The sequence below is a fragment of the Megalops cyprinoides genome, chromosome 9 (assembly GCF_013368585.1).
Source record: "Megalops cyprinoides isolate fMegCyp1 chromosome 9, fMegCyp1.pri, whole genome shotgun sequence".
Taxonomy (NCBI): Eukaryota; Metazoa; Chordata; class Actinopteri; order Elopiformes; family Megalopidae; genus Megalops; species Megalops cyprinoides.
The window spans coordinates 38,930,719-38,943,218 of NC_050591.1; the positions used below are offsets into that span (position 1 = coordinate 38,930,719).

Here is a 12,500-nt window from a genome sequence, read left to right on the forward strand (position 1 = left end):
ACAACTTTGTGCAAGTGTTGCTTTTTTCTGTTTTTTTCTTGCACAACCTTGTGAATTCAGCTCTTGCTGAAAATTGGAAAGAGTTTCATAAAGTGTGGAACTTTGCATTTTTTGTCCATTGCATTTTGATAAGATAGAGGCTTCCCTTTTTAAGTGCCAAATTCCAGCATTTTAAAGCAAAGCAGAAATCTGGCAGGACAGTTGTGTGCAGAGGCAGGTACAGCTTTGAGCTGAACGGGCTGACACAGGGCTGTTATTTACGTTACTTCCTGTCAGCTGAAAATGCTGCTCCTCACTTCTTAGTTTCACTTCCCGTATGCGGGAGGTGTGGGGACTGGCCTCGCCGTGCAGCCGGGCCGAGGCCCTGAGAAAGAGGAAGTGGTGCTCTTACTGGCAGCCTGCAGGCCTGTCTGAGCCATAACCCACAATTAACTGCAGCAGAGAGTCTCCTTGCTCTGCAGCTCACAGGGCGTCTCCCTCTGTGATGGGCTGAGTGTCAGGGCAGCTGCTTTAGCGGCTATTCACACAGTCTATCACAGAGCGCTGAAAGTGCTTCTCTCTACACTGGCTTTTTCCTCTGCTCATGGTTTTTGCTTACTGGAGGACCACTGTAAAAACAGTCCTATCCTTGAACTACAAGCTGTTTGATGAGAAAGAAGACAATTTTCATAAAGATAATCCTATAATAAACATTTTAATTTGGCTTGTATTTTTTCCAGTATGGAATAAATTTTATTTTGAGATCCACACAGAAAATGAAGTCAGGAGAGGCTATAGGCGTCTGCTATCTGACTGAAATCCAATCAGCAGCTGCTATAGGCCTTTGTGGTTGTATTCACAGCATATCCCCTGGGTGGCAGTGTGTCTGAAGCCGCTCAGTGATGTTACAGTACAGCGCATGGGTCAGAGGAGCTTGGTCTCCTTCAGTGTACGTGCTGTAGTAAAATGCTTTGCATTGACCTGTGTGTAGCAGTGTATATCTGTGTCCCGCTGGATTGTAATGGATCAGAATGTGTGCCGATATCTGGATACTGGGCCCGTGAAATGATAGGGTTCACCAAGCACAAAATTCCCAACATAAAACATTCGCAAAACGATACTCCCCCTTATGCTAATAATTTGAAAAAGCTTTGTTTCATAGACAATTAATGTTACATAGTAGAGTTCAGTTACTGGCTTACAAAAGAACTATTTTTTTTATTTTTTGATAAACGTTTCCATATTCACTTATGTAGCTCATGGTGATTTGAAATGGATCAGTTACAATATCTATGTTTGTCAGTGAGCGAGCAACAATATTGAAACAATCTGCAAAAACTCCATGTACTCATGCTCTATAACTGGAGCACAGACTGACCAATGGATGGAGACTATTCTTTTTATGAAGTACTTTTTGTCACACTGCTACTGAGGATTAATGTAAGTAATGAGTAACACATCTTGTAGTTTCTAAGCTCTGTAATGTTAGCTTATTGTCAGTTTATTAGGTAGTCAGCTAGCTGCACGCTTTCTGTGATTAGTGTTAGGTAGCTAGCTAGTTGTGATTAGGTTGCTTAGCTATGTACATAGAGTAGCTATACTGACATTTGCTTTAGGGAATAGAGAGAGCATGCAGTCTTTTATTTGAAGCAGAAGCCACTTTGAATCACTGTTTTCTAGCACAGAGGAGCCGGATAATTCCATTCCATTCCATAATTCCATAATTAGTGTGAAGGTTAGATGTCCAGTCAGCTAGTTAGTTAATTAGCTAGTTATTGTTGCGATTTATGCAACTCCTCAGTGGACATTGTATGGATTAGCAGCGCTATTTTAGGCTGTCAGACAGCTGAAATTGCATGGCTTGCAGACTCCTCACTGGCCTCCTCACTGCCTTCAGAGGGTCAGTCACATGTCCTGCTGATCCGCCCTGTGAAGGTACCTGCATATGCAGACAACAAGGCAGCAGGAGCTCACTTAAAAAATACGCATAGACACTTTGTATTATCGGTTGAAGTGGTTGGTGTGACAGAGAGTGTCTGCGTGTAGGGGACAGGTGTGTCAGAGAGTGTCGGCGTGTAGGGGACACACTGAGGCCTCGGCCTAAAGGGGAGGAGTCAGACGCTGTGGAGACACGCTGCCTCTCACTGCCTGGCCGGTTTCAGATGAAGGTGCTTTGTGCTGTGGGATCAGCCAGCCCTAATGCAGAGGTAGCGCAGAAATGCTGAAGACACAGCAGAGACCTGCACCCCTCTCTGTCTCCCCTGTGTGAGGATCGTCTGTGCAGAGTGAACGAGTCTCCCAGCCTGTGGAAACTCAGCTCTGCCAGGCAGGTCCTGCCCAGAGCGCTTTGGATGGTTTTTTTTTGGTATGAGCAGCAGGATGGATTACAATGCAGACAGTTGCGTGGCTGTGCTCCTGGGCAGATCTCTCCCGCCTCCGGGTCCTGCAGCTCAAACGGCCCTTTTTGTGGCCGGGCATCTGGCGTGGCAGTGCGGCGGGGCAGCTGGCTGCACGGTCTCTGCCCTGCATGTCAATTCCCTCCCCGGAGAGCCAGGACAAGCCCCCACTGTGCCGCCCTGTGAAGCAGGCCTTTCTCTCTCTCCCCCCTCCCCGGCCCAGGGAATCGGAGGAATGTCCCCCCAGCCTGCTGTTCCTGCTGCGTCTGCAGAGATAAGAGCACCCCCCCCCCCCACTGCCACTGAGCTGCTGTGTGTGCGCGCGTGTGTGTGTATGTGCGTGCATGTACGTTCGTGTGTGCGCGGGCGTCTGTGTGCGCGGGGGTGTATGTGTGTGTGTGTATGTGCGTGCATGTATGTTCGTGTGCGCGGGCGTGTGTGTACGTTCGTGTGTGTGCGGGCGTGTGTGTATGTGCGTGCATGTATGTTCGTGTGCGCGGGCGTGTGTGTACGTTCGTGTGTGTGCGGGCGTGTGTGTATGTGCGTGCATGTACGTTCGTGTGTGCGCGGGCGTGTGTGTACGTTCGTGTGTGTGCGGGCGTGTGTGTATGTGCGTGCATGTACGTTCGTGTGTGCGCAGGGGCGTGTGTGTACGTTCGTGTGTGCGCAGGGGCGTGTGTGTACGTTCGTGTGTGCGCAGGGGCGTGTGTGTACGTTCGTGTGTGCGCAGGGGCGTGTGTGTACGTTCGTGTGTGTGCGGGCGTGTGTGTATGTGCGTGCATGTATGTTCGTGTGCGCGTGGGCGTGTGTGTGTGTGTATGTGCGTGCATGTATGTTCGTGTGCGCGTGGGCGTGTGTGTGTGTGTGCGTGCATGTACGTTCGTGTGGGCGTGTGTGTGTGCATGTACGTTCGTGTGCGCGCGGGGGCGTGTGTGTATGTGCGTGCATGTATGTTCGTGTGCGCGGGGGCGTGTGTGTGTGTGCGTGCATGTACGTTCGTGTGTGCGCGCGCGTGGGCGTGTGTGTGTGCATGTACGTTCGTGTGTGTGCGCGGGGCGTGTGTGTATGTGCCTGCGTGTGTGCGCGTGGGCGTGTGTGTGTGCATGTACGTTCGTGTGTGTGCGGGGGCGTGTGTGTGTGCATGTACGTTCGTGTGTGCGCGGGGGCGTGTGTGTATGTGCGTGCATGTACGTTCGTGTGTGCGCGCGCGTGGGCGTGTGTGCGTGCATGTACGTTCGTGTGTGCGCGGGGGCGTGTGTGTGTGTGTGTGTGCATGTACGTTCGTGTGCGCGCGGGGGCGTGTGTGTGTGCATGTACGTTCGTGTGTGCGCGGGGGCGTGTGTGTGTGTGTGTGTGCATGTACGTTCGTGTGCGCGCGGGGGCGTGTGTGTGTGCATGTACGTTCGTGTGTGTGCGCGGGGGCGTGTGTGTGTGTATGTGCCTGCGTGTGTGCGCAGGCCCATGCACACGCATGCTTAGTTAACGATCTTGTATTTCAGTGTTTATTCGTAAAGGCTTTCCTTCCTACCTGTCTGCTGGGTTTGCATTTTTCCTCCTCAGTTCCCTCCATTTTTTTATGATTTTTTACTCGATCTCCTGCCTTCATTATTATGATACAGCTCTTCCACGCTCACCTGGACACCTGATTCACTACCGCCTAAAGCAATTTCTTATGTCTTAAACTTTTTTCCTTAAGAAAAATTTGTGGTTTCATGCACTTTATCTCTAGCATCTTGCTTATATCATGTCTGGCCAACCATTGAAACCTGGTCATGCAGCGCTTCTAATATTGTTGACTCATTATGGTTTTTTGATTGTGTTGTACTCTGCCTCGCTTGTAAGTCACTTTAGATAAAAATGTGAAGGGAATATGCATTCAGCACAGACTCTCTGGCTCTGACCACCCCGTCTCTGACTCTCTGACTACACAGAGTTTCATATTATGTTTTCAGGACCACAGCACATTTTGTCATTTTGAGATTTCAAGAATTGATGCAGGTGCTGTCAAAAGTATGGATTAATAAATATGTTGTTATTTTTTCCAGGAATATGCAGAAGTATGCTAAAGTGAAGGGTGTTTGCTTCTGTCTGGTTGCAGCTGGTCAGATGACAGTCTGATTTCAAGCTTAACGGAAAGGCCATTCACCCTCTGACCTGCTGGGGATGTCAGTGGAACTGAGTCTCTCTCTCTCTCTCTCTCTCTCTCTCTCTCTCTCCCTCCCTCCCTCCCTCCAGGCGTAACTTGACCAAGCTATCACTCATATTCAGTCACATGCTCGCAGAGCTCAAAGCCATATTTCCTAATGGCCTGTTTCAAGGAGACAACTTCCGGATCACCAAGGCAGACGCTGCCGAGTTCTGGAGGCGGTCATTCGGGGACAAGTGAGTCATTTAATGTCTAATCATGGATTTATACCCAGGTCTGAGACAAGGTCTGCTGCAGCGGCTCTGTTTTCCCAGGGGTTCTTTCAGGAAGTACCCAGCATGCTGACTTCACGTGGCTACAGTATAACTTTGTGGAATGTGGGACCGAACACCCGTCCTAGATTAAACTGTGGTTATGAAACTGACGTTAAGTTTGTTAATGTTAGTGTTAAGGAATTATTGGCTGTGGTGAGATGATTGAGAATCTTATGGTGGTAATGCGGGTAGAAGCTTAAAGCCTCTAATGAGTTTATTGTTCCTGTTGATCTGAACGGGTTAACGAGGTGAGCTTTGTGTGGTGAAAGGAAGCGGTGGTAGTGTTCATTGGGTCTCCACAGGACCATAGTGCCGTGGAAGGTGTTCCGTCAGGCTCTGCATGAATTCCATCCAATCAGCTCCGGCCTGGAGGCCATGGCCCTCAAGTCCACCATTGACCTCACCTGCAATGACTACATCTCCGTCTTTGAGTTCGACATCTTCACCAGGCTGTTCCAGGTGCGTTCTCCTCACCACACCATGACCACAGCCGCTGCACGTAGCTTCAGGGGCTAGCCGTTAGGGGACAGTGTCATGCGGGATGTGAGGGAGTGGGGGTGTGGGGGTGTGGGAGTGTGGGTGTGTGGGAGTGTGGGAGTGTGGGAGTGTGGGAGTGTGGGGGTGTGGGAGTTGGGAATGCGGGGGTGCGGGAGTGTGGGAGTGTGGGAGTGTGGGAGTGTGGGAGTGTGGGAGTGTGGGAGTGCGGGGGTGCGGGGGTGCGGGGGTGCGGGGGTGCGGGAGTGCGGGAGTGCGGGGGTGTGGGGGTGTGGGAGTGTGGGGGTGTGGGGGTGTGGGAGTTGGGAATGCGGGGGTGCGGGGGTGTGGGTGTGTGGGAGTGTGGGGGTGTGGGAGTGTGGGGGTGTGGGAGTTGGGAATGCGGGGGTGTGGGTGTGCGGGGGTGCGGGATTGTGGGAGTTCCTCTCGGGCCACTTCCATAGAGATGTGTCTCCCTGTCTGTGCTAACGTGCGGCAGTGGCAGCTGAAGGGACAGCCGTGGCAGGGCGTGTCCCTGTAAGCGGGCGTTTGACTGCGAGAGCGCCAAAGTGCACAGCAGGCCGGGGGCAGTGCAGTAATCTGACTGGGAGGGAAAGTTAGTCAGCTGCCTTTTTGGAGCAGTTTTCCCCTTTAAACTGGCTGCTGTTGTCCCTGCATGTTAAACTGTTTTCACTGCTGCGAATGCTGTTCCTTAAGCTGCCAGAGGAGGGGGGAGCGTCGTCATGACTACCCTCACCTCCATGTGGAAGCTTTTGCAGTCAGAAATTTCCTATGTAAGTTCAGCAGCCAGTAATCAGAGAGAGGATAGAGGCAGAGCAGGTCATGGGGTGTCTGCGTGCTGAAGGCCGCAGTCTGTCACAGACTCTAGGCCTCTCTGTAACCCCTGTAACTCAGGAAGCACAGGGCACTAACTGCACCACGGCCCACACCTGTAAAACTGTAAGACTCTCATTCTCATCAGACTGGTGTTATTACATGTCATTACACTACATGCATTTAGCAGACGCTCTTATCCAGAGCCGCTTCCAGCACAGTAGAGCAAGTGTAGTCAGACCAGGCTAACAACACTCCCAGACCAGTGAGTGTGAGCATAACATTATTCGAGCCTTACTGCAGGTTAACAGTCTGCCAAGTATACTACAATGCAACGGTCCATAGAATCCAACACAGTATCCAAAATACATTGTAGTACTACACATAAAATAAACATCAGATACTAGACATATCAGGTGTTAGGGGGCGGGGATTGAGGTGGGACTGACATACAGTCTGAAGATGTGGGTCTTCAGTCTGCGTAGGAAGATGTCCAGTGATCCCACTGCCCTAACTTCTGTGGAGAGTTTATTCCACCACTGAGGGATCAATACAGGCAGGGATCTTGTCTGAGAAGAGCGACTCTGTCAGTTCGGGACAGTCATTTGCCCTGTGGATGCAGAGCGCAGCCATCTTGAGGGAACATAAGGTTTGAGGAGCAGTCGTAGGCATGAGGGGGCTGTCCCATCCGCTGTCCTGTATGCCAGCACCAAGGTTTTGAACTTGGAAGCCAGTGAAGTGTGTTGTCTCCTGCATCAGATTTAACACAGCGAGTGTGTTGTCTCCTGCATCAGAGTTAACACAGCGAGTGTGTTGTCTCCTGCATCAGAGTTAACACAGCGAGTGTGTTGTCTCCTGCATCAGAGTTAACACAGTGAGTGTGTTGTCCTCTGCAGCCATGGTCGTCTTTGCTGAGAAACTGGAACAGCCTGGCAGTGACGCACCCGGGCTACATGGCCTTCCTCACCTACGACGAGGTCAAAGCGCGCCTGCAGAAGTTCATTCACAAGCCTGGCAGGTGAGACAGCAGCTCGGTGCACCTGCACACAGCCGCACACCTGTCCCCCGTGGCTGACCTGTTTCCTGTCCCCCGTGGCTGACCTGTTTCCTGTCCCCCGTGGCTCACCTGTTTCCTGTCCCCCGTGGCTCACCTGTTTCCTGTCCTCTGCAGCTACATCTTCAGGCTGAGCTGCACCCGGTTGGGTCAGTGGGCCATTGGCTACGTCACGGCCGACGGAAACATCCTGCAGACCATCCCCCACAACAAGCCTCTGTTCCAGGCTCTCATCGACGGCTTCCGCGAGGGCTTGTGAGTCCTGCTGCCCGACACCCCGACGCCAGTCCCTGCCTCGCAGTGTTACATTTTTAAAACCCTGCAATCCATGCCTTATAACAGGAGAGCTGCCACACCTGCAGCAGACAGAAAGTCAGTACTGTGTTCAGTCTGTTTAAAGCTGCTGCAGCTGCAGCTCTGTCTGCATGTGCACATGTGCACGTCTGAGCACTTTATTCAAAGCTGACTGTGTGACACGTTTCAGTGCATTTTGTCCTCAATTCTCAACTGTCTCCCAGCATCCACCAGTGAGGAGGGTCTCTCACGCTCTCTCTGCTTTGCTGTGCAGTTACCTGTTCCCCGACGGTCGAACCCAAAACCCAGACCTGACAGGGCTGTGCGAACCCTCTCCTCAGGACCATATCAAAGTCACACAGGTGAGGGTTTAACTGATCAGAACCATATCAAAGTCACACTGGTGAGGGTGTACCTGACTGCTGCAGCTCCATTTTGCCAGACGCCTGACATGTCCTCACCTGCCTGTCTGTCCGTCTTTCTGTTCCAGGAGCAGTATGAGCTGTACTGTGAGATGGGCTCCACCTTCCAGCTGTGTAAGATTTGCGCTGAAAACGACAAGGACGTGAAGATCGAGCCCTGCGGTCACCTCATGTGCACATCCTGCCTGACCGCCTGGCAGGTCCGAGCGCACCTCCTCCTTCTCCTCTCTTTCCTCCTCTCTCCATCACTCCATGGCCACACTCTGAGCTACTGCTGGGGATCTGGGCCTCCTTGCATCACTAAGCTTTTTGGTGTCAGTCAGTTTTTTGAAAAGTGGGTCTGTCTCACCGTCACTTTCTCACTTTCTCCCTCTTGCCAGGAGTCGGAGGGCCAAGGTTGTCCGTTCTGTCGCTGTGAGATTAAGGGTACCGAGCCCATCGTCGTGGATCCCTTCGACCCCAAAGACACCAGCGGGGGGTCGTATGGGGGGTGCCGGGGCATGTTTGGGGCAGAGGGCGCCCCCTCCCCCAGCTACGACGACGATGATGACGACCGGCTGGAGGACCCACACCTCATGATGAGCAAGCTGGCATGTGCCAAGGTGGGTGCAGCGTCAGGTGAGTCTGGCGTGTGGTATTGAGTGTGGTGTGGTGTGGTGTGTGTGGTATAAGGTGAGTGTGGTGTGTGGTGTGTGTGGTATAAGGTGAGTGCGGTGTGGTGCGTGTGGTATAAGTTGAGTGCGGTGTGTGGTGTGTGGTGTGTGTGGTATAAGGTGAGTGTGGTGTGTGTGGTATAAGGTGAGTGTGGTGTGTGTGGTATAAGTTGAGTGTGGTGTGGTGTGTGGTATAAGGTGTGTGTGGTGTGTGTGGTGTGGTGTGTGTGGTATAAGGTGAGTGTGGTGTGGTGTGTGCGGTATAAGGTGAGTGCGGTGTGGTGTGTGGTATAAGTTGAGTGCGGTGTGGTGTGTGGTGAATCGCTGTGTATTTATCAGTAATGCGACGCCTCTCTGTGGCCAGCAGGTGGAGCGCCCCCCTTCGCCCGTTTCCATGGCACCCCAGGCGTCCCTGCCTCCTGTGCCCCCCCGACTCGACCTGCTGCAGCACCGAGCGCCGAACCCCCCCGGAGCCTCCAGCCCCGGCAGCACGTCCAAGGCAGGCGAACACCGACCCCCCCACACACCCCCACACACCCCCACACACCCCCACACCCCCCCACACACCCCCACACCCCCCACACCCCCCCACACACCCCCACACCCCCCCACACCCCCCCACACCCCCCCACACACCCCCACACACCCCCACACCCCCCCACACCCCCCACACCGACACAATCCTACTGCTGTCTCTGGTAATACACTAACACTACCGCTAATAATACTACTGATAAAGAATGAGTGAAATGACTGACTGCCATCATTGTGCAGAATCTGCTCTTCATGACTGTCTCTGCATGTGTCCTGCAGGCTCCTGTGCATCACAAAGACAAGCCCCTCCCACTCCCCCCCGCCCCTGAGGGACCTGCCCCCCCCCCCCCTCCACCTGACCGCCCCCACTCGGCAGGGTCAGACGGCCGGCTACAGAGACGACCGCTCCCCTGCACCCCGGCAGAGCCGCCCCGCGACAAGCCCCCCCCGGCACCCCCCAACCGCGGCCTGGCGGACTGGAACCCACGGCCGGTGCCCAAAGCCCCCCCACAGACTGCCCGCGAGCTGTCCAACCGCCACTCCCTCCCCCTGGCCCTGCCTTCCACGCTGGACACACGCTCAGACTCTCAGAGGAACAGCAGCACCCTCAGTCTGGACCCCCAGCTGGTGAGAGACACATCTTCCTCTTCAGACTGCATCTTGGCTGCACCTCAGTCTCCACCCCATAACACCTGCTGCTTGTATTACTTGCTGTTTATTTTACATGTAGCATTGCTGTGTGTTGTGGATTCTCTTATCTAGTGACTGATGTATGGTAGTATACTTGGCTTCCGTTGTGGTCAGATTGCACAAGTTAACTTGTGGTAGGGCTTGAATGGTGTTGTGCTCACACTCACTGGTCTGGGAGTGTCAGCCTGGTCTGACACTGTTTCTCATTCAACTGGAATGGATACACTTATGTTCTATTGTGCTGGAAGTGGCTCTGGATAAGAGTGTCTGCTAAATGAATGTAATGTAATGCAAATATGAATAAAGATTTGATGCTTGTGTTTTTTTTCCTTTCTCAGAGTTTTATTGCCAGTGCCTCCGGCAGCCAGGAGTACGACAACCCGAAGGTGAAGCCCTCCGCCTCGGCCAACGGCATCTACGCCATGGCAGCCAGGTACCCACACTGCAGGGCTCACCTGTGGGGCTCACCTGCGGGGCTCACCTGCGGGGCTCACCTGCGGGGCTCACCTGCGGGGCTCACCTGCGGGGCTCACCTGCAGGGCTCACCTGCGGGGCTCACCTGTGGGGCTCACCTGTGGGGCTCACCTGTGGGGCTCACCTGTGGCCACCGGGACCTCAGCCGTGCCTGTGTGTGACAGAGACACTGATTCACCAAACCAAACAACATTGATATGCGTACGTGTGTGCATGTGTGTGTACATAAATGTGTGTGTAATTTGGCTCCTCTGTGTGTGTGTGTGTGTGTGTGTGTGTGTGTGTGTGTGTGTGTGTGGACAGGCCTCTACCTGCTCTCAAGCCGCTGACAGGAACAGACACGCATGAAAGTGACGAGGAGTCGGAGTACATGACCCCCTCGTCCCGCCCTGTCCTACCACCCCCCAACACGGCCAGCTCCAGCCCGGGGGACACGCTGTCCAGACCCCCCCTGCCCAACGCACTTGGCTCCCGGTGAGAGGCCCCTCCCCCACACAGCACTTACAGATGGAGCACCACAGAAACACACTTCATACACGCTTTCTTGCATAAAATTCTGTTTGATGTGTTATGATTGAGGAAGGAGTAGCTTAATCCTGGATCAGTGGTTGCAGTAGTGTGATGTTATTGTGTGGTGTTATGACTGAGAGTAAGCTGACTCTAGGCCAGTGGAGGCAATGATGTATGTGATCTATGTTTGTGTGCAGGGTGCTGGGTGACTTGGACTCTGAAGGACCCCAGATGTATGAAGCCATGTATAACCTGCAGGGCCATGCTCTCACAGCAGGTTTACCCCACCAGGCCAGAGACTCAGGTACTGCGGCCCTCTGAGACTCGGGTGCTGCGGCCCTCTGAGACTCGGGTACTGCGGCCCTCTGAGACTCGGGTACTGCGGCCCTCTGAGACTCGGGTGCTGCGGCCCTCGGAGACTCGGGTGCTGCGGCCCTCGGAGACTCGGGTGCTGCGGCCCTCGGAGACTCGGGTACTGTGAGCACACGTTGCCTGGACAGTTATTCTCTGGGCGGTAATAGCATGCTCTGATGTAAGACTGAGCCCCAGTTTATGCTTCGATGGAAGACTGAGTCCCGGTTTATGTCACCCCCAGATTACTCTGAGCTCCCCCCCATGGTGAGCAGCAACGGCCCGCGGGAGGGCCCTGCTGAGGAGCAGGGGGCGGTGGAGGAGGAGAATGGCTACGATGTTCCCAAACCCCTGATGCCTGTGGCCCCCGCCCGGCGCACGCTGCCCGACCCCAGCGGGGGCCCCCACTCCTTCAGTCGGCCGGAGGGCGAGCCCTGCTCATCGCCCGGTGTGCACCCATCCCTGACTCTGTCTCTGTGCCCCGACTCTGTCTCTGTGCCCCGACTCTGTGTCTGTGCCCCGACTCTGTCTCTGTGCCCCGACTCTGTCTCTGTGCCCCGACTCTGTCTCTGTGCCCCGACTCTGTGTCTGTGCCCCGACTCTGTGTCTGTGCCCCGACTCTGTGTCTGTGCCCCGACTCTGTCTTTGGTTCCTAACGCTGTGTGTTTCTCTGCCTCTCTGATCAGGCTTCTCTGAATCCATCGAAGTGCCGGAGCGCCCGCCCAAACCGCTGCCGCGACGAATCAGCTCTGACCGCCGGCCCAGCCCTGTACCTCCGGGGGGTGTGGTTGGGGGAGGGGGCGGGGCCAGCCCACAGATCACCAGCGAGATCGAACATCTGATGAGCCAGGGCTACTCCTACCAGGACATCCAGAAGGCGCTGATGATCGCGCAGAACAACATGGAGATGGCCAAGAACATCCTGCGAGAGTTTGTCTCCATCCCCTCCACAGCTCACATCCTCACATAGCACCGCCCCTTCCACCCCAGCTCAGTGCTGATTGGACATCGCTGAGGTTGTCTCCCAATGGCTGAGCGGTGACAGAGGCCATGCCCAGTGTGTCCCTGCCACGCCAGCGGGAACCAGCGAGGCCAGCGCTGCGGCAGGCCAGCAGACCACTCACAAACGCGTCTGTATATAAGCCTTGAATATATACATATAGCTCCATTCAGTCCCGCTGTACCAGGATTGGTGGAGGTGCCCCTGACTCCGCCCCACCTCAGGTCCCTGTTTCCGGGAGAATCCCTCTGCCGGGTTGGGGGGGTGGGGTGTTGATGTGGGGTAGTGTGTAGTGTTTTGTAGCATAAGAGCGTGAGCTGCTCGTATATGCGCAGAGAGAGTCACGTCCTCACTGTACTGCGTTATGTAAATGTG

At 54.2% G+C, this 12,500-nt stretch overlaps 1 protein-coding gene across 2 annotated transcripts in view; it reads left to right on the forward strand.

Moving 5' to 3' along the window:
• cbl (Cbl proto-oncogene, E3 ubiquitin protein ligase) overlaps window positions 1–12,500 on the forward strand; it is a 23,566-nt gene that overhangs the window by 10,737 nt on the left and 329 nt on the right. Inside the window, exons 3-16 of one of the 2 annotated variants that reach the window (XM_036536839.1) lie at window positions 4,611–4,757; window positions 5,138–5,294; window positions 7,040–7,161; window positions 7,315–7,452; window positions 7,766–7,853; window positions 7,982–8,113; window positions 8,294–8,515; window positions 8,931–9,065; window positions 9,380–9,727; window positions 10,129–10,223; window positions 10,568–10,738; window positions 10,972–11,078; window positions 11,370–11,573; window positions 11,812–12,500. The exon at window positions 11,812–12,500 is cut by the window's right edge and continues 329 nt beyond it. In XM_036536839.1, the coding sequence (XP_036392732.1) occupies window positions 4,611–4,757; window positions 5,138–5,294; window positions 7,040–7,161; window positions 7,315–7,452; window positions 7,766–7,853; window positions 7,982–8,113; window positions 8,294–8,515; window positions 8,931–9,065; window positions 9,380–9,727; window positions 10,129–10,223; window positions 10,568–10,738; window positions 10,972–11,078; window positions 11,370–11,573; window positions 11,812–12,095 (2,350 nt within the window). In that variant the 3' untranslated portion in view covers window positions 12,096–12,500. The remainder of the gene's footprint in view (window positions 1–4,610; window positions 4,758–5,137; window positions 5,295–7,039; window positions 7,162–7,314; window positions 7,453–7,765; window positions 7,854–7,981; window positions 8,114–8,293; window positions 8,516–8,930; window positions 9,066–9,379; window positions 9,728–10,128; window positions 10,224–10,567; window positions 10,739–10,971; window positions 11,079–11,369; window positions 11,574–11,811) is intronic. The other variant, XM_036536840.1, reaches the window with a different exon arrangement.